The sequence below is a fragment of the Diabrotica virgifera genome, chromosome 1 (genome assembly GCF_917563875.1).
Source record: "Diabrotica virgifera virgifera chromosome 1, PGI_DIABVI_V3a".
Taxonomy (NCBI): Eukaryota; Metazoa; Arthropoda; class Insecta; order Coleoptera; family Chrysomelidae; genus Diabrotica; species Diabrotica virgifera.
The window spans coordinates 130,548,302-130,570,036 of NC_065443.1; the positions used below are offsets into that span (position 1 = coordinate 130,548,302).

At 30.1% G+C, this 21,735-nt stretch overlaps 1 protein-coding gene across 3 annotated transcripts in view; it reads left to right on the forward strand.

The window, feature by feature from the left end:
- Positions 1-21,735, forward strand: part of LOC114326427 (glucose transporter type 1) — a 659,305-nt gene that overhangs the window by 150,452 nt on the left and 487,118 nt on the right. For all 3 annotated transcript variants that reach the window (XM_028274797.2, XM_028274796.2, XM_028274795.2), the window contains exon 2: positions 541-611. In XM_028274797.2, the coding sequence (XP_028130598.1) occupies positions 591-611 (21 nt within the window). In that variant the 5' untranslated portion in view covers positions 541-590. The remainder of the gene's footprint in view (positions 1-540; positions 612-21,735) is intronic.

A 21,735-nucleotide genomic window follows, 5' to 3' on the forward strand; every position in this document is an offset into this window, starting at 1 on the left:
ACAGAGCCAACTTGAAAAATATATTAATATGTGGAAATTACTCTGTAATTAAATAAAATATTAAAAAAACGAGCCTGTACCGCCATTAAGAAGACTAAAAAAAAAATACACTTTCTTCAAATAAACTTTTTTATCCGATGCCTAGATTTTGTGTAATTTTGGAACTACTAAATTTTTTTATTTCATTAGTAGTTCCAAAATGACACAAAATCTAGGCATCGGATAAAAAAGTTTATTTGAAGAAAGTGTATTTTTTTGTTCTTCTTAATGGCGGTACAGGCTCGTTTTTTTTAAATTGTATTTAATTACAGAGTAATTTCCACATATTAATATATTTTTTAAATTGGGCTCTGTACCGCCATTCTTTATTATATTACGAACACGTGTGCCAAATATCTCGAAAAAATATTCAAAATTACAGCCGCAATCTTGGAACGCGTTTTGGCTACCTGTTGATCGCTACTGTATCACCTTAATATAAATAAAAACATTAATAGTACAGTACTTTAAGTTATACTAATTGTATATTTATTGTTGCAGATTTAGATCCACTTCAAAATCAATACCTCAAATAGATTACGCAAGCTAGAATGGAAGTTTTTGGTCTCAAGGTAAGTGTTCATTATACATAAATGCATGGTTATAGTCTTCCGATTGTTTGCAGTTTTTTCTTATATATAATTGCATGGTTTTTAGTAACAATATAATCTTGTTCTTAGAAAACAACATAGAAAATTGAATTAATTTTTATATAACACTAATTATATAAGTAATGTTTTTGAAAAATATAAATTTTTCATATTATCAAATATTTTCAATTTTAAGCTTTCTGATTTCCGGTGTAGGTCTCCAGTGTAGTGATGGTGGCACAAATGGTTTCACCGGTAACTTTACCTTTATCCATTTTCCACTCCACAAACGGGAATAGGACTTCTTATATCATCAACTACAGTTATCATTAATTGTATGTAATGTTTTGATGACATTTTTCCATAGTTCTCTCTGGTTTTATAATTATGAGAAAATCTGGTACATCAACGTATGTTGATGTAGGTAAGTGAATGAAAAAAAAATATTAGACAGTAGAACCAGAATGACTATTTACAGAACGTTAATTAGATCCAATGTAACCTATGGTTGAGAAACCTGGGTAATGACGAAAAGAGATGAAACCCAACTCAGGACATTCGAGAGAAAGATTACGAGAAAATTAATCAGGAGAAACGAAGAGGTTACTTAATTAAATGCAGAATATTATATCGTAAGATTGGTGAAAAGTCAAAGACTGTTATGGCTCCGACATAACAGTCGGAGATGATGCAAAACTGCAAAGAAAATATCCCGAAGGTCCAGAACGAGATGATTGCATGACGTGAAATACGAAAATAAAACTATGAAGATAAGATAATGAAGGAAAAGGACACAAGACAGATATGAGTGGAAGAATATAGCCAGACAGACAAAGACCCATCCAGCGTTATGATACCAAAATATGAAGAATAATGAAAAGCCACGATTTAGCGAATTTTTTCCTTGTTGTTGGAAATAAATAAATAACCAGAAAAGTAGTGTATTTAATATACATATATTAATAAAATATGCCATAATAATTAACATGGAAACTTATAAACTCAAGTAAATTATTACTCTGGGCTAATTAGCAAAATACAAGGAAAAGTTATTTACCAGCAATTTTATCGCTGGTTCGAAAATGGTTCGAAAACTATGATCCTATTGTCTATATCTTTGCCGTAAATGCCGGTCAAGTTGGACCGGTTATATCTCAGGAACCATTTATCACAATTAAACGTTTTTCTTTTAAAAGAAGCATCCTGCTGGTTTTTTTCCAATACCGTTTTCATGATTTAATTTAATTTAATATTTTCCTAGATATTATATTTGTTTATAAGCCAATCAATTGTTTATAATCTTACAATATTCCTGACGCCGCTTAAATTAAATTAACAATTCAATTGTTGCTAAACTGTTTATTCAATTTCCTTTGACTTCTGGAATTATAATCTATACAAAAAGGGCTTTTACATTACCAAGTGATTTATTTTTTGATAAACAATTACTTATCTTAAATTTTAGTTGAAAATTAAAGATTTTTCTGGAAAAAACCACATTTTCCGGGGAAAATTTTCGTCGAAGTAAATCGGGAAAAACATGTCTCTATGTAGAATTTAATTATGGTGAATTTTTATTTGAGTGTTTTTGGTGTTAAGTTTAAATCTTTGGAGTTATAGAGCAAAAATTGAAAAAAAAACACGATCTTCGGGCGCCATTATGTTTATATAAAAAGTAGCACACTATCTGCGGACTTTACATACCTATAATATTAATATATGAAATCATTAGATTCGATTTCAGCAATAAAATTGCTGGTAAATAACTTTTCCCAAAAACGGCCTATTCTCCGATAACCTGCCCAGACTATATGTAGGGGAGTGCATTTAGATTTTCACTTCGGAAAAAATCAAACAAGATAAATCTTTTTGTAATTTCATTAAGAAATGTTTAATAAACAACATATCAAAAAGTTCTACTCGAGAAGTGGGTGCTTCATTTTTTATTAAACAAATGAACAGAGAAGTTAGATGTTTTTTTAGGTAACTCCGAAAATATAATTTTTAGGAAAAAACTGACTTGACTATTAAAAAATTCAGAAAATTTTACAAAAAAAACTTTATATAAAGATTTTTCTAAAATTAAATCTCTAGCTGCTGTAATTTTTTATTTATAACGCTAAAGTCACCCTTCTCACACACATTGGCGCACTGTAAACTAGCGTTGGAAGAAGTGCACGGTTGAGTTTTTTTAATGTAATTCTTGAACTAATGGATCAAAAGAAATTTTACAAATTGGACATGAAAGAAGATGAAATAGACTATCTTATGGTTGTAATAAAAAGAAATAAAATGTATGGACATAAGTACGGTGTAGGCGGAAAGTGAGCCTTACATGAATTTTGTTTAAAAATGATTTAAAAATTTGTAACTAATACAATTTTACTTATAAAACTCTCAAATTTGCACAACTTACCTCTCAATAATCTTACTAAACGATGTTTTGTTCAAAAAAAATCTCAAAAATTTAATTCAAATAATACGATGTCTCAAAAAATGTAATTTTTGAAAGCTTCGTAATTTTACAGAATTCCCACCAATTTAAGACGGTATTACTCAAGTTTGAATAAATCTAATACAATTTTTTTGATATTTTTTTAAAGCTTAGGATGTAATCTTAAAAAAATACTGAATTATTTTACTTTAAAAATAAAATAAACAATTTATTTTTGAGAAAATTAAGAAAGATAACAAAAATGTAATACAAAAACCGAAAATTACCAGCTGAAAAAATGTATATACAGAGTGATCAAAACTTTTTTCTGTAAAACTTACCTAAAATACATTTAATAATAAGCTTCAACAATAATAAATGTTCAACAAAAAAATTTTTTTTTAGCTCTTATACAGTATGTCTGCGTAACTTGGAACCTATTGATAACTTTTTTAATATCAGATTTACGAAAAAAAGTTATTCTTTATAAAATACTCTGCATCGTATATAACATAAGATGCAACCATCAAATATCAAATTTTGTTAATTTTGTACGAGGTATGTCAAAAAATATCAATTTCACTCAAGAGTAAAGTACCTTTATATTTCACAATATCGAAAATTTTTATAAAAAAAGTTGTTTGGAATTAAAAACTATGTTCCAATATGTAATTATATCCTTTTAATCAAAAATTTGTTTTTTTTAATATTGTTTCAAATTAATTATACCCATCATTAAATTTTCATTTATTATTTATTTATGATAACTGTTTTATTATTAATTTTATGAAGAAAGTTATTCGTCATAAATAGCTGTGCATGGTCGAACACTTAATATGCAAATATAAAATATTATATTTTATCAATATTATACGAGGTATGTAAAAAAATTATATTTCGCGCAATAAATATGTACCTTTATAGTTCACAATATTTCGATTAGAAGAGTGTAATTGCATATTGACACATCGTTTTTAATTCTGAACAACTTTCCATAATAACAATTTTCAGTATTATGAAAAATATAGGTATTTTACTCATAACTGAAATTTGTTTGATTGGATTCTACTTCTTTTTCATTTAAATATCCGCCATTTTGAAATTTAAATTTTTAATCTTTAATTCAGATTCAACAATCTGTTAAAAATAAAGACAATAAATGTTTTAGAAAAATGTTCTTTTTTATGTTCTTTTTAGAAAATCCGCATTTTGGATCCGCCATTTTCTAGTTTATAATGTTAACATTTAAGTTAGGTTTATCAAAGCTCTCAAAAATAAATATATGTAGAAATAAATACATTCTGTATAGAAATTATTTTTACAACTATTTTTTAAATTATCCGCCATTTTGAATCTGCCATTTTATAATTTAAATTAATAAAAAAATTGATTCAGGTTCAGTAACCTCTTAAAAATATCCACATATATGTAAACAAACACGTTTTATAAAAAAAATTCGGATTTTACAACTACTTTTTAAGGATTTTTAGGAAAAAATCCGCGATTTTGAATCCGCCATTTTGAATTTGCAAATTGTAATGTCAGATTCGGGTTCAGCAGAATCAAAACTAAAATAAAAACATTTTTTATCAAAATAAAATGTTGAATTCACCCATATTCTTAACATTATTTATAAAAAACAATTGTTATTGTTTAAACAATTAATAAACAATTAGCGGCGAAATTTGTGAGTAGAACTTTTTACTTTAACATATTTATAAACTAACAAAAAAAGTTTTAGAAAAATATAACCTTGTTTGATTTTTTCCGAAACATTGTATTTTTCGTTCTAATTGCACTCCCCTAATGATTTGTTTATGGTAATCGCCGTAAACTGCAAATTCCAAAGGTGGCCAACTGACATGGGAACTGGCTCGTACATTATTCTTTGCCGTAATTAATATTTTATTGCTAAAAAATGATAATTAAGTCTACTCGAACAACAGATGTAAATAACCAGCGCCAACTTGCACGATTAGACCATAAATCGCCAACAAATAACCCTAAAAATGACACAACCACCCATAAAAATCGAGAACATTTATTTACGAAATAAATCGAGAGCACTGAAATGCAAAGCTTCATTACTAATATTTCGCTGTATCGACAAAAGACTATTTTTTCCCAGCTGTCAAAACTCGAAAATTTATAGTAATAGCGTATTGCGAAAACGTCAGCCGCAGACACGAACCAAGTTTTAATAAAATTTCACTGGTAGAAAGATTCGATAGGAAGGAAAAACGTTAATCGTTGCAATTTTGCATAAAGTATAAACCATGCTGACAAGAAAATTTGTAGATGGTAAAAGGCATATTAAGTCCTTTAATAAAATATAAAATTTATAAGTAGAAAATTCAAAAGTATAAAAAAAATTGGAGTTTACAATTAAATACTTAATCTAAGCACACGAGAGCTACGTTATACTTAAACTAGTTTAGGCGCAGCTAGGACACCGTGGACTTTTTAATGGTCTTCTGAATCTATTTCCTTGTGGCATTTTTGTATTCAACTATTTTCAATGGGAAATAAGCCACAATTTTACAAAAAAAAAATGATTTTATTAACGTTTCGACGCCCAAGTCGGGTGTCGTTGTCAAAATACAAAATAATACTAAATTAAACAAAAATGTTGTTGATTTTTTTTAATTATTTTTAATTAATTTTTTTTTATTTTTTTTTATTTTTTTTTTAAATTTTACATAAAAAAATTTTAATTAAAAAAATTTTTTTTTACTAGGCAACAACATTTTTTTTAATTTAGTACTATTTTGTATTTTGACAACGACACCGGACTTGGGAGTCGAAACGTTAACAAAATCATTTTTTTGGTAAAGTTGTGGTTTATTTACCATTGAAAATAGTGGACTTTTTAATTCTGCTTAATATACCCAATTTTTTTATGTCTTTTTGGCAGCTGATTACGAATTTGAGGGTGGATGTCGATATGACTGGTCAAAAAATTGTTATAAACAATTGAAATGTTAACACTCCAGCTCGTAAACTAAAAGAGAAAAAAATGTTTCAAATAAAATGTGTGTAATTTAAAGAAAACAACGCGTACGAAAAAAAAGTTGATTAATAGAAAGCTGAAAATTTGTTAAGAGCTTAACGGTGTCTATTTGGACAAACTTTGATGTACGAGAACACTGGAACAAGGGAAGTTTTAATTGTGGAACAGGTTAAAAATTTGGAGCGTCAGATTACGAAAACGTTCCATGTATTTTGTCACACAGAACTTCCAATTGATTTCTTACCGTTTCAATAAACTCTCATGCAAAAATCAGACTGCTATTTATCACCAATAGTCCAAGTAATGAAGCTTAAAATAGGACAAAACCTAGCAATTTTTACAGAATGGATAGATTTGCTTGAAAATTTGAGAACAAGTAGTGGATAGTCCAAGGATCAAAATCTATATCATGCCGAAAGGCGCTTTTACCGTGGGGGTGGTTGCCACCCCATCTCGGGGGTGGAAATTTGTTCTTATATTTTAATCACAAAAGTTGGTAAAAAACGTTCTATAGTTTTTTTTGATAAAATTGATAGTTTTCGATTTATTCGCTATCGAAAGTATTAGTTTTAAATCGAAAAAATCAATGTTTCTAATAAGTTTTCTGCTAATAACTCCAAAAGTGTTCGTTTCATCAAAACAACTTTACCTAACCAAAATGTACCTTGTGAAAAAATAAACAAAACCGTATTTTTTTTTTTTTAATTTTCTTTAAGACCAATAGTAATCGAGCTATACTTTATTATATGATGGCTCTTCTTCGTCAAATGCTAAATATTGTAGTTTCAAAGTCAAAAGACGGAAAAACTATGCATTTTTCGAGAACAACTTGTTCATATTAATTTAAAGTAATTAAAAATATCTATCTCCAGAAATAAAAAAGTCTCTAGCTTAAAAATTAAGTGACTTACAATGAAAAGAATGTCAGACCCTATTTTTTCAGCGAAAAAGTGATTGCAAGCAACCCGCTAATCACCACCCTAATTAAAATTAGTCATTGACCTTATTTGGTCTTTTTTATTTATGTATTATTAATAGGTTATAGAAGTTTGACTGGCTTAGAATAATTAATTTTTAAAAAACTGGAGTTAAAAGTAAATGACGAATTTTTGTAGTTTGAAAAAAGGCATTTTCTTCAGAATAGCAAGATTAGCATCAGAGATACGAAAAAATGTTTAAATATAAAATTATAGCTTATTTAATTCCCAAGAACATGGTTTGCAAAAATTTTTTCTAGGGTAAAAATTGAATGAGCTATTATTAACAATTAAACTTGTAATAACATTAAAAACCAATTTTACTAACCCTTTCAAAGTCACCTCTTTTTGCAACGGAGGATTTTAAAAAGATTTAATATTAACAGTCTTATAGATCCTGTAAAAACCTATCAAATTATTTTTACCAAACTTTCTAAGATAAAAAATAAGAAAAGTTTCGGTTAAAAAATCAATATATATTTAAAAAAAAAAAGGAGAAATCCAATTGAAAGCATAATAATGTAAGTTAGCGATATTTTTAGTCATTGGCCTTATTCATTCTTATTTATTTATGTATTATTAATAGATTCTAGAAATTTGACTGGCTTAGAATGATTAGTTTTTAAAAAACTGGAAGTTAAAAGCGAATAACGAATTTTTGTAGTTTGGTAAAAAATGCCATTTCCTTCAGAATAGAAAGATTAGCATCAGAGAGAGGAAAAAATGATTCAATATAAAATTGTAGGATATTTAGTTCCCAAGAACTTTGAAAAAAATTTTTCTACGGCAAAAATTGGGTGAATCACAAATGAATCAGTATATCGAAAAACATTCGATTTTCCTATACAAAACTAACACTTTCGATAGCGAATAAATCGAAAACTATTAATTTTATCAAAAAAAGCTATAGAACAATTTTTGCTTAGAATGAATAATTTTATCAACTTTTGTGGTCAAAATATAATAAAAAATGTCCACCCCCGAAATGGCGTGGTAACCAACGGTTTCGGTTCCTGGCCTGCAATATAATTCCTTTCATTTAACATGTTTTTCGTATTGGATTTATTAAAATGCCCGCATAAATATCAGTCTGATTTTTCCATCAAAGTTTAATGAAATGGTAACAAATCAATTGAAAGTTCTGTCTGACAAAATACATGGAACGTTTTCGTAATCTGACGTTCCAAATTTTTAACTTGTTCCACAATTAAAATTTTCCCTGTTCCAGTGTTCCCATACATCAAAGTTCGTCCGACTAGACACCGTTAAACTGCTAACAAATTTTCAGCTTGCTATTAATCAACTTTTTTTTTTGGTACTTCTTTGGTACTTCTTTTTCCAGGCCTTCTATTTTTCGGAGCTTTTTCAATCATACGTCGGCTTTGACGCATGCAAATGACCTTTACCTACATAGTCTTATTTTACAGCTTAATTTAGAGAATAAAAATTCGTTAAATTGCTTTAATTATTAAATAATTATATTATATTTAAATTTTAAATTATCTTTATTTGTATTCAAGTTATACCTACACATTTGAAAATGTAATTTTCTTACAAAATTTGGAAATAACTTTGTTTATAAGGGTTTGAGCAATACACATTTATACTTTGATTAACATTCAAGATAAAATAACGCAAAAGGAACATTTTGAGTTTGGAAAAATGTTCGCAGGTTTATTTTTGGACAAGAAATCGATATTTTAATAGAGCGTCCTAAGGCGTAAATTCGGCTCACAGCGAAAAGGTACGCGCACGAACCGCGAACCGAATTTTAAACTGCTATAACTTTACTACAAATAAAAATAACGTAATTTAACCAATTTAGATTTAAAGTCTATCAATGACGCTTTAAAATGAAACTTTGTAAAACTTAAAAATCCACTAGGAAAAATTTCCTGTAGTTGGCTGTATACCATTAATTACAAGTAAAATTTAATAAAAAATTTTGGCTTGGTAAAAGGTATATTAGTTTAAAAAGCCCCTATAGGGCTACAAACATATAAACAAAACGTTTTCGCTCTGTAACAAGAGCATCATCAGTGTTACAAGAACATGGAGAGCCAACCAAAAAATACAAAGGTCTTTGAAAGGCTTTGACCTTTGTATTTTTTGGTTGGCTCACCATGTTCTTGTAACACTGATGATGCTCTTGTTACATAGCGAAAACGTTTTGTTTCTATGTTTGTAGCCCTATAGGGGATTTTTAAACTAATATACCTTTTACCAGGCCAAAATTTTTTATTAAATTTTACTTGTAAAACTTACTTGCATGTGGCAAAGCCGAGTTACGATTAAAAAATCCTCGAAAAACATTTATTTTGCAACCACTTTGCACTAATTTCACAATATCTCCAGTTTTAATTATTAGATTAAATAACAACATGAAGTAAAAATTCCCTGGTGTAGTTGGTATGAAATTTTTAATGAAGCATTAAAATTGTTAAAAAAATCCAAAAGGATTACATTTAGAACGTTTTCGGACTTATCAGTCCATCATCAGTGAACTCCCTGTCCTTGCAAAATAGCCACAATGCCAAAAAATGCAAAATAGCCACTGGTTGGGTTAAATATTTTAACTACATAGAAAATATAATAAAATAGAATAGTTTGACTTAAAGTCGATGCCAATGGATTGCTGAAAGCAAACAAATACAACATCGTCCCACGTAATTTGTTGGAATATTAGGGGGAGGGGGTACGACTTCTTGAACTCCGAGCAGTACGCGAGCTCATCGTATAAGTTCTCTTAGCAGGGAAGGTATAGTTGATCCATATTCAATTTGCGGTTTGATTAGTTCCCATGCTAAGTTTTCAATGAAATACCTTCTTGAAACTTTTTCATTTATGTTTTAGCTTTATATAGGTACACAGCAGGCTACAATATTAGCTTTATATACAGGGTGTCCAGAAACTCTACCGACAAACGAAGACAGGAGATTCCTCAGGTAGTTTTAAGACAATTTAACCAAATTCACCTAGTCCGAAAATGCTTCCTAAGGGAGCTAGAGCTCTTTGAAAATGGCGTCTTGTAATTTGTTTTTCTCAAATACCCCCAGAACGCTTCTAGTTAGAAAAACAAAAATTGGTATGCATATTTATCTTCCAAAGACAAATCGATTCCATACATTGCGAATTTATAGTACCGGTCATAGGCGTCCGTTTTGGGTAGGGTAAAGGTTCTTTTATCGCATAATTTTTTGTCTTTAAATTTTAAGCATTTTTCACTTTGGATTATTAAATTGTGGGGTACGCTAGTACTAAAAGTTACTCTTGATTTAAGTCGGTAGGACGCACCGTTTTCTAGAAAAATCGATTTGAAAATTTTTCGTCTCTTGAATTTGAAAGAAAATTGAAAAAAAAAATTCAAACAAAACAGCGTATTTTACCAACTTAAAGCAAGAGTAACTTTTACTACTAGAATACCTCATAATTTAATAATCTAGTGTAAAAAATTCTTAAAAATTAAAGACAAAAATATTATGCGATAAAATAACCGTTGACCTATCCAAAACCGACGCATATGACCGATACTAGAAATTAGCAATAAATGAAATTGATTCATCCCTGGAATATAATTAAACGTACAAGTTTTCGATTTTCTAAATAGTTTTTTTAATTTTTTTTATTATATAAAAAATGAAAAATTTTCAAATTGATTTTTCTAAAAAACGGTGTATCCTATTGACTTGAAACAGGAGTACTTTTTAGTACAAGAATACCCCACAATTTAATAATCCAGAGTCAAAAATGCCTAGAAGTTAAAGAGAAAAAAGTTATGCGATAAAGTAACCGTTGCCCTACCCAAAACGGACGCCTATGACCGGTACTAGAAATTTGCAATGGATGGAATCGATTTATCTCTGGAATATAAATCGGCATACCAATTTTTGTTTTTGAAGTTATACTACTTTACGCGCGATATGAGGGTGAATTTTTATATGTTAAAACCTACGATCCCGGCGCATGCGCATTACAACTTTGTTCTGATTGGATGTTCAAATGACATGTCAAAAATTATCCAATATGGCAGCTGTAGCGCAGCTGTGGTTTGGACGGTTGACGGTTTGGTTATGTATGGTTTTTGCATTTTAAAATTTGTGGGAAGAGAAACAACAAAGGTTAGATAATAGTTATACTGCCTTTTTAAATAGTTTTCATATTATATTTTTGAAGTTATAGTTCAAAATGTTTTAATTTATGTATGTATCAGTCCAGAAAAAGTGTGGAAAGAATACATTAGTGTTTTTAAATACATTTTTCTACAAACGTGTTAAAAATGCAATTTTTAGGACTCCATAGGAGCGTTAAAAATGCTACTTTAAGGCACTAGTGCTTTAAAATTTTTAAGGCACTGCAGTTAAAAGTGAATTGTCAAATTGTGAAACGTCAAAATATTTTTATTTCATTTATTAACATTAATATTAATAATACAACTTGCGCAATTTGAAAAAGGTGGTTTAAAAGGTTTTTTATTATAATTTTGTGTCTTTGGATCTGTCTTCCTTGGGCGTAAAATAATAAAGCATCTATTTTTATATTTCACTTGTCACCGTGATGTATAATTACAGTTGGAAAAATGAAAGAATACCCATGAACGATCACATCAATCACATATTTTGTATTTGCTGTGTTTTTTCCATAAATAACAAACGAGAAAGATAGATTATTAATAATCTGAATAATATGTCATTGATGTGATCGTTCATGGGTATTCTTTTATTTTACAAATTTTATGTATATCTGAAAGGTAACTAGCATGCGGCTTGATGGCCTTGTTGGTAGAGCATTGGACCAGAGATCAAAAAATCGCGAAATTGCGGGTTCAAATCCCGGACGATTCATATTTTTTTCTTTTTTTTTTTAATATTTGGCATTGTTAAGTTTTGGTTCATTTTTGGTAATTATTGTTAATTTTTTGTATTGTAACTGTTAAGTAGGTATATTTATTTCGTTGAAATTATATTATAATAATAGAAGTATAACTTCTTACGTGCGTACAAAGTACATACACATTCTTTTTATAAGTGGAAGCGTTCCGGAGGTATTTAAGAAAAACTAATTACCAGACGCCATCTTCAAATAGTTCTACCTCCCTTATTAAGCGTTTTTGGACTAAGTGAATTAGGTTAAATTGTCTTAAAATTATCTGAGGAATCTCCTGTATTCGTTTGTCGGTAGAGTTTCTGGACACCCTGTATACAACTAAAAACTGCAACGCGCTTAGTCGCGCGGTCTACGGTTGTAGACCAGTGCCCTTTGAATAATGGTAAAAAAATAATGAAAACAGATCGCCGGCGTTTAGCAAACTGAAGAGTAAGTTGGAACTGTTGGAAGTATTAGTGACAGCTACTAAGCGGGATGGGGGCGTATGTACAGTTTTCTGCAATTAGCGACCACTTTAATGAGATTGGTCTACGATTGTAGACCGCGCGACTAACGGAGGGTTAAAAATGTCTATATGTTCTCGCCAGCGCTTGGTTTTGAACCCCGACCTATCTGCGTGGAAGTCAAACATACTACCGCCTAAGCTATCCGGGCCCTAAATATCAATCAATACACCAAATATTAAATCCCCTATCAATACACCAAATATTAAAAATTAAAACTAAATTTTATAATTTCTAGTCTCGTATTTTTGCGAACCCAATGAATAATCCGTATTTAGCAGAGCCATCATATTTTACTTCAAACAGATATTTGGATTATCGTACTCATATTTTTATTACATTGTCTACAATAATCCCACTTGAAGCTTATCTTTTTTATGAATTTTAAAGTGTTTTATATTTATTTTATATATTTAGGATTAAATTAACATTCTTTTATTTTGACAAATACAATTGCACTATTGACTTAAATTTTTATGAATCGTATTTAAGGTTAAAATATGTTTTTCTACGAGCGTGCAAAAATGTCTACTTACGCGCACGCGTTTTGGTTTAGAAAGTTTCACTTTTCGGCACGCGTTTTACTTTTCCGCACGCTTGTAGATATTTTAATATGGCCTTAAAATAATTATAATACCTACATGCAATAAACTAATATTTAGATATTATTTACTATTTTGTTTCAAATGTATCTTATTGTGTTCCTGTTTTAATGAAATTAACGCGACAATTCGATGAAATAAAATTATTTTGACATAATATTCGAAAGTCAAATCGGTAGAAAATAGGTTTGTTCCAACTCGATACAAAACCGTTCTTGAACGGTTACGAGTATCCGCAGTAACGAAAAATGTGTAACTGCCCATAATTATTCGTTTTTGCGCATGCGCGTAACGATTCAAGAACGGTTTTGTATCGAGTTGGAACAAACCTAATAACAGTCGTTTTGAATCATCGTCATGGAAACCAAGATCGTCGTCATGCTAACAAATTATATTGAAAATTTGGTTTTGACAACCTTGTCAAAGAATTAATTTGTGTGTATTTTCACTAGTAATACCACTAGAGGTCAAATTATTTCCGGAAATTTTTTTGAGATCATGAATATTTTGAAAATTTCCCGAGTCGCAGACGAGGGAAATTTTCTAAAAATATTCATGATCAAAAAAAAATTTCCGGATATTAATTTGACTTCGCGTGGTATTCGGTAAGAAAATTCCACACCAAATTTGCATTTGAAAATCCAAAGCTGCATGAACAGATTAATAGCGCGCCATAGCTTTGTCAGCAATTATTTAGGCTTTCAAATTCGTAATTTCTACTCATTGTAGTTGCATGGGAATACCATTTCAAGATAGAAAATATTATATTCTTCAATTTTACATAAGTTTTGAGTAACTACAAGTGGTAGAAAATTATTTTTTGGCGTTTTATTTTAAATTATGTAAACAAATAAAAACCAGTCTGTCAAAAATGTTCTGTTATTGTAAACGTCAAAAAATTTCCACTATAATTCGCTGTTGGGTACCCTACGAGCAAAAAATTTCCGATAAAATACCTCCGTTGCCATGGTGATCTGTCAAAATAACGTATTTTGATTGGTTCAAAATTACAGGTGTGGAATTTTCATATTAATTAAATTAATTGATTAAGATTTGGTCATTTTTTAAAGACTCGTAGAAAAAATATTGTTCCTAACTCTTGCATAAAGTTTTTTTTCCGCACTCGACTGCTTGCCGAACTCCCGCTTCGCGTCGTTCGGCAAACTGATGTCGCGTGCGGAAAAGTATGACTTTCTGCACTTGTTAGTAAAATAACTATTTTCTATAACCGTGTTAAAAATGCAATTTATCTACTCTATGTCATATTAGGTATAAGTTTTTAGTTTGTGAAAACTGTCATTATATGTAGATAGCAGTGCGTGAACGGTTTAAAGTGTGCGTGAAGTAACAATGTATTTTAAATGGGATTTACTTTTCCGCACACTTTCAATGGGTTTTTGGCACACTTTCATATAATCAAATATCCTTAACTTTCGCGTTGTCATGGTAATGACAATATGAGCAATGACTTACAATAAAATATTTGATAGTTTTGTGGTTTGAAAGTAGTTAGGATTTTTAAATGTCAAAGTTCTAAAAATTGTAGAATTGAAATGAATTCCAGTGACGAAGAGTTACAGTTTTTTTTATTTGTTTATCGTAGAGTAGATAATATATTGTATGAAACTGTGCGTGAAGTACTTTTTGCAAACTTACGCGATGTATATCACTCGCTCCGTTGTCGCTCGTGCTCTAAAAATCGCGTGCGTTCGCAAAAAGCATACTTCACGAACTGTTTCATAAATAGCTATGCTAGCAGTCCATAGGAGCGTAAAAATTGCTACTTTAAAGCACTAGTGCTTTAAAAATTTTAAGGCACTGCAGTTAAAAGTGAATTGTCAAATAGTGAAATGTCAAAATATTTATATTTCATTTATTAACATTAATATTAATAGTACAACTTGCGCAATTTGAAAAAGGTGGTTTAAAAGGTTTTTTAAAATTTAATTTAAACTCTATTATTGCATTTTTAACACGTTTGTAGAAAAAAACTTCTAAAATTTATTAGAATAATAAAAGTAGATGTTATTCTATAGTTGTTATGATTTACGTATTGACAGTATAGGCAGTTTTGATGTAAAGAAAAATAAAAAATGGAATGTCAGTCAAGTTCAAGTAAAAGTTTTTGTAGATATTGTCCTGTAATTGAGAATGAATAAATTATAATTGTTGATATATAAGACGTTTGTAGAAAAAATATTGTATGATATACGTGTTAAAAAGTACATTTTTAAGGCACTCATGTGAATTGCAGAATTCGCTTCGCTCATTCTGCAAACTTTCACATGCGTGCCTTAAAATTGTACTTTTAACACTTATATCATAAATAACTATTATATCCAACGTCACACATTCGTTTTATGTCGTATAAAATCACAATTATTATTTATTAGCATTATTTACAAAACTGTACTGGGAGAAGGGATTCTCTTTTAAAAGTAGAAATGGTAAAAACAAAGTTTATTTTATAAAAACAAGTTTTTAGGATTTGGTAAAAGTTTTTATGAAATAAACAGTTTATTTGATAATTGTAGTTCATCCCTAGACTGATATTTGAAAAAAATTACAAATCCGATAGTCTAAAAATTTTATCTTGTTATTTTTAGTACATGGCTGCCATTCCCTACATATTTTATTAAGTTGTGCACCTAATTCGGCCCTGTTTTCCTCAGGAAACATCCTTTTCTCCCTTGATGACAATTTTTCTTTGTATTCGGTCCCCGGAGAACATGGCGGTCAACGAAATTGCTTGGATTGTTTGGAGACAAATATACAGTTGTACCTCGCGCCGTGAATTTTTTCAATTTACTTCAAGTGTGGCAATTACATAAAGAATAACGCCAGAAAATACTGCACAATCTTATCATTGGGGGTTAGGTATAAAACTGGTTGCTGATTTTCATGAAAAAACTTCATATTTATAATATAAAAAAACATTTACTAAAAATATATCAAAATTATTAAAAAAACTAATTTTTAAACTGATGCTGCAAATTAAATTAAAGCAGAACTTGCGTTATCCAACATTTTTAGTGGGAAAGAACAATTATTTTTAATTGAAATTTCTATTAAAAATAGTAGATTAAAATGTTAAAAAAAGTAGTTTTTTCTAGTAACCAGAAATTACGTTAAAAATAAATACTTAATATGAGTGGCTTTCATTTTCTTGTGGTACCTATCCATACCGTAATGTGGTGTAGCCAAGGGCGCATCTGTTTTGAGATGGACTTTGAGAGGTGACTCAAGTTTTGAGAGGTGACTCCCACTCAAAATGGTCCGGAACATTGTTTAAATAATCAAAATGCCAAAATATGAAGGAAAAGTTCGATTTTTTTATTGGTTTTTTGATTATAACTTTAAAACTGTTCATTTCTGAGAAAAGTTGTACTGACATCAAAGTTGCGTAATTAAATTTACTGCAATATAGAACTGTTTAAAAATTTATGATATAGTAGAACGACACTGTAAATTTTATTAAGATCGGTTTAATAGATTTTGCAAAATAAATTTTGCAATCCAGCTTTCGCAAAAAAATTCATTTTTTTTAATGTTGCAGGACTAAAAATAAAGCAGATAGCAAGTTAAATTTTTTTTTGCTTATAAAGTGTACTGTACCTTTCGTTTTCAATTTACAAAATTAAAATCGATTAATTACCACGCCGTTAGGAAATTTTTCAAATAAACATTAATTTTTGGTGCTAAGCGCAGGACAGCGTTGTTCGATTCACACAAGTTGATTTCCACCAAAATTTCTTCCCATCTTTATATAATATATTATTTTCTTACTCTATATTTTGTTGCATTTTAATATTTTAATTCAACAAAAATCAAACTAATTTTATTATTGTTTGTAAAATATTGTTTAAACAATTGCATATGTTTAAAAATAATAAACTTTTATTCTCTAAGTTAAAATATATGAACAAAATAGTTTTTGCTAAAAAAAAGTGTTATTTCAAAGGATAGAGTATGCGTTTTTATTTTGCAATAAACAAATGTATCTATTTATATCGAAATGTAATAAAAATTAAAACATATCAATCATTATCAAAGGTCATTGGAATGTCCAATCAGAGCAAACTATCCGCTGACCTGCGCGTAGCACCAATAATTAATGTTTATTTAAAAAAAATTCCTGACGCTGTGGTAGTTAATTGATTTTAATTTTGCAAATTGCATATGAAAGGTACAGTACACTTCTATAAGCAAAAAAAATTTCAACTTGCTATCTGCTTTATTTTTAGTCCTGTAATATTTTGAAAAAATTAATTTTTTTTTGCGAAAGCTGGATTGCAAAATTTATTTTACAAAATCTATTGAACCGATCTTAATGAAATGTACATTGTTGTTTAACTGTATCATAAAGTTTTTCTGGGTGAAATATGAAGGTCCTATGTGTAGCATAAATGGTTGAAAAACATAAAATGCAAATACAGTCGAAATCGCTTATTGGAATAGCCTTCGTGCCAAGCAAAAGCATTTCTATAACAGGGATATTTTAATAACCGATCATATGTGCCTAGTAAAAACATTGTGGGACCTCAAATTTCTATTCTTTAAACCGATATATTCCTTTAACAGGTATTCTAATAAGCGGGTTCGACTGTACTTGTTTTTGTATGGTGTTTTCGCAATTATTGCTATTTTGCAACAAGGGTGACTATTTTTTAAATTTCTAACCAATTCTGTATTGTAGGAAATTTAATTACGCAACTTTTATGTCAGTAAAACTTTTCTCTAAAATGAATACTTTTAAAGTTATAATCAAAAAACCAAGACAAAAATCGAATTTTTCCTTAATTTTTTGACATTTTGATTATTTAAACAATGTTCCGGACATTTTTGAGAGGGAGGATAACTCAAATATTATTATTTGAGTTATTTTCAAGCAATCTATGCAAAAAAATTTAAGTCACCCCTCAACGTCCAAATGTACTAAAATTTTTACAGATGCGCCCTTGTCTAGTGATCGAAATGAAAATTTGAACTTTATTTACAGATCCTCGACGAAAGGCTTCTTCATGGATTCTTCATGATGAACCAAATTCTTAGGTTATGGAACCAAGAATTATGTCGTCTTCCCGTGACTACTTTAAGCAAACACTTTCTCTTGAATGCCAAACTCAAGTAAACCAACTCTCTGTCTATCTAAACAGTCCCAAACAGTCTTTAAAAACTTAAGCCAGCGCTTCCTTCTTCTATATTTACAAAAAATTTTCATTTTATTTTTTATTTAGAGTATACAGCTGCTTCTATTATAGTAATTAATTAAGGCAGCCATAGAATCATCATTATCATCAATGGCGTTACAACTACTCGTGCGTTTTGTCGCGTTTATTATTGCCTTTCATGTGTGTCGGTCCTCAGCCACTATTTCCAATTTTCTCTTTTCTATTTTATCCATATTCTCACTTACTGCATTTTTCCACCTTTTTCTAGGCCATCGTAAAGACCTTCTTCCATCTGACCTTTTCCAAAACACATTATTTAAAAGGCCATTGTTGTTAGTGCGTATCACATTTCTTGTTCATCTTAGTCTCTTTCTTCAATCCTGACCCCCCGGAGGGAGTGTGGTGGTCGACGTGATGTCGTGTATTGTCCGTCTCCAAAGATCTCTGTCTCTGGTCATTTCTTTTAACTCATACATAGGTCTTTTGCATATTCCTATAATTTGATCGATCCATCTTATTGGGGACCTTCCTCGTGATCTTCGGCCTTCCATCTTTCCTTGTATAATGAGCCTTTCCACGTTTTCTGTGTTCGCTCTCATAACATGTCCAAAGTATTTTAATTGTAGGAGATGGACTTTACTAGAGAGTCGTTGGCTAACTTTTAGCTCTCTTAAAATTGAATTATTTGTTCCATGGTCGGTCCAAGGAATTCGTAGCATTCGTCTCCAACAGAGCATTTCAGTGGCGTCTATCTTCCTTCTTCCGAATTTCTCAGGGTCCAAGATTCACATCCGTAGGTCAGTATTGGGAATATTAAGCAGTTGATCAACCTCATCTTTAACGCTCTTGAAATTTGACAGTCCTTCCATATTGTGGTCATTTTTGCTGTGGCGACTTTTGCTAGATCACATCTACGTTTTATTTCTTCCTGTAGATCTACTTATGTCCCAGATATAAGTATGAGCTCACAACCTCAAACCGATCAATGTGGTTATGTGTGGATGATTGTTATGTAGTCTATCCACTATCATGATCTTTGTTTTTGATATGTTTAATTGCAGACCAAATATTTGACTTTCGTTTTCAACCAGTCGTATTAGTCTTAGTCTATTGGCCTTAATATATCTCACTAGATTTTTCTTTTCAAAGAGAGGCTCTAACTGATTTTTATATCTGCGTCACCATTCGTTTGATACGGTATCTCCTCAAGTACAATATTACTCGAAGGATTTTACGTTCTCACACCAGCAATTTATTTACTATTTTTTCATTAGCGTCCATGTTTCGCTTCCATATGTGATTGCTGATCGTACTATGTTTTATATATCTTGTTCTATTTTATTTTCATTGTTCGTTAGTGTTCCTAGATATGTGAACCGTTTGAATATGTCTAAGTTATGATAAATGTTTATAGTTGCATTTTACCTTTTTTTTGGAAAAAATAATTTTTCTTGGACATCATATTCGTTAAATAACAATGGGAACAGCAGATTTCCCTATCTCAGTCCAGAATTTATACAGAAAGCATTTCATGTTTTCCCTCCTATTCTAATTTGTGAAAAGGAGTAACTTACACACATTTGCGTCATCACAGCTAGTTTACTAGGTATGACCAGCTTAACCATCGCATTTCATACTCTTGGACAAATGACTGAATTATTAGCATGTTTTAAATATACAGTGCTAGTCAAAAGTCCGTTCCCCCCTCGTATCTGATAAACGGTTATACCTATAATAGTGAAATTTGGAGGGAGAAAATAAACGGACGTAGGATTCTCAACTAGTCATGACAGGTGACGTAATAGTGACAGATGACGTTACAGAGCCACTGTGACCGATAATTTTAAATAAGATCTTATGTCATGTGGTACCTCTTTTGAAAGGTATTGAAAATACCTATTCAGTCATACTAGTTTTTTTTTAGATTTTAGTTGATTTTGGTTTGGGTGAATAAATTAAATAAATATAATATTGTAGTTTCGCATTTAATTAATAATAATTCAAATGTCCGCCTATGGTTTTTTTGTTAAAGAAATTGACGTTTTTCAATCTTCTAGTAGTTTTACGTCAACGTCAACCTTTTTTACAAGTAATCATATGCGGAATTTTGAATTTTTATTAATTAAATGCGAAACTACAATTTTATATTATTTATTTCATTTATCCATCAAAATTAGCTTAAATTTAAACAAAATAGGTATGACTAAATAGGTCTTTTCAATACCTTTCAAACGAAGTGTCACTTGCCATAAGGTCCTATTTAAAATTATATGTCACAGTGGCGCTGTAAAGTCATCTGTCATAATTACGTCACCTGTCATGACTAGTTAAGAAGCCTACTTCCGTTTATTTCCTCCCTCCAAATTTCACTATTTTAGGTATAACCGTTCGAAAGATACGAGGGGGGTACGGACTTTTGACTAGAACTGTATAAAGATATATGTACATGTACGTCTTGATTATACTCCCAATACTTTTCAAGCATTTCTCTAATAATTAAATATGTTTTCCTCCTATTCTAACTTGTACAAAGGAATTACTTACACACATTGGCGTTGGTTTCCTAGGTATGACCAGCCTAACCATTGCATTCCACACTCTTGTACAAATACCTAAATTATAAGTTTGAAATTTATAAAGACCTGACTTACGTCTTGATTATACTCCCAATACTTTTCAAGCATTACTTGTCTAATAGTAAATATTTTATCAATAGTCGATTTTCCAGGCCTGAAGCCGCCAGTCACCAACAATTTCTTCAGCGTATGGTAGTAATCTTTTTTTAATACCAAAGCCAATATTTTATACGTCCAACGCAGCATTAGTATTGTCCAGACCAGAGGATTTATCGTTTTTAGATGTTTATGGCATTTCTAATTTAATCTAAACTTTCATTTTTGCGTTGTTTGCATTATTTTTATTGCTTTCATTGTTTTGATCAGTGACATTCTGGGCATTCAGAAGTTCTTCAAAATATTCAGCTTATCTTTTTATTATTTTATATTGCTGGTGATTCTTTGTTTAGAAGATAATCAACCATTCCATACAGTTCAAATTATATCCCAAAGAATAAGACAGCTGAGCCGTGAAGGAAATTACACCAAAGGACCGAGAAAAAGGGGAAGACCCATAAGACAATGGCTAACATCAGTGAACGAAGATTTAGAGAACGCAGATAACAAAATTTCCGGAACAAAATAAGTATAAGGAATAGAGAGATAGACAATAAAAATAAAGGGAATAATAAGTAAATGATAAATATTTTAACCTTTCCCATGGAGATCAGATCTTAAAAACACCTTTATTGATAAAACTAATCATTGGGATTAAGTTTTAGACTTTCGTTTAGTCTTCGACTTTTCATAGAACTTCGGTCCACACATGGTCAAAAATGTCCATTTGGAAAAGTTTAATAAAATTCCAACAATTTTCCATAGATCTACCCCACCGAAATAATATAGTAATGGTAGGGTAGCCCAAGCGGGGATTTTTGCAGTTACTCGAGCGCGTCAGAATATTACTTGG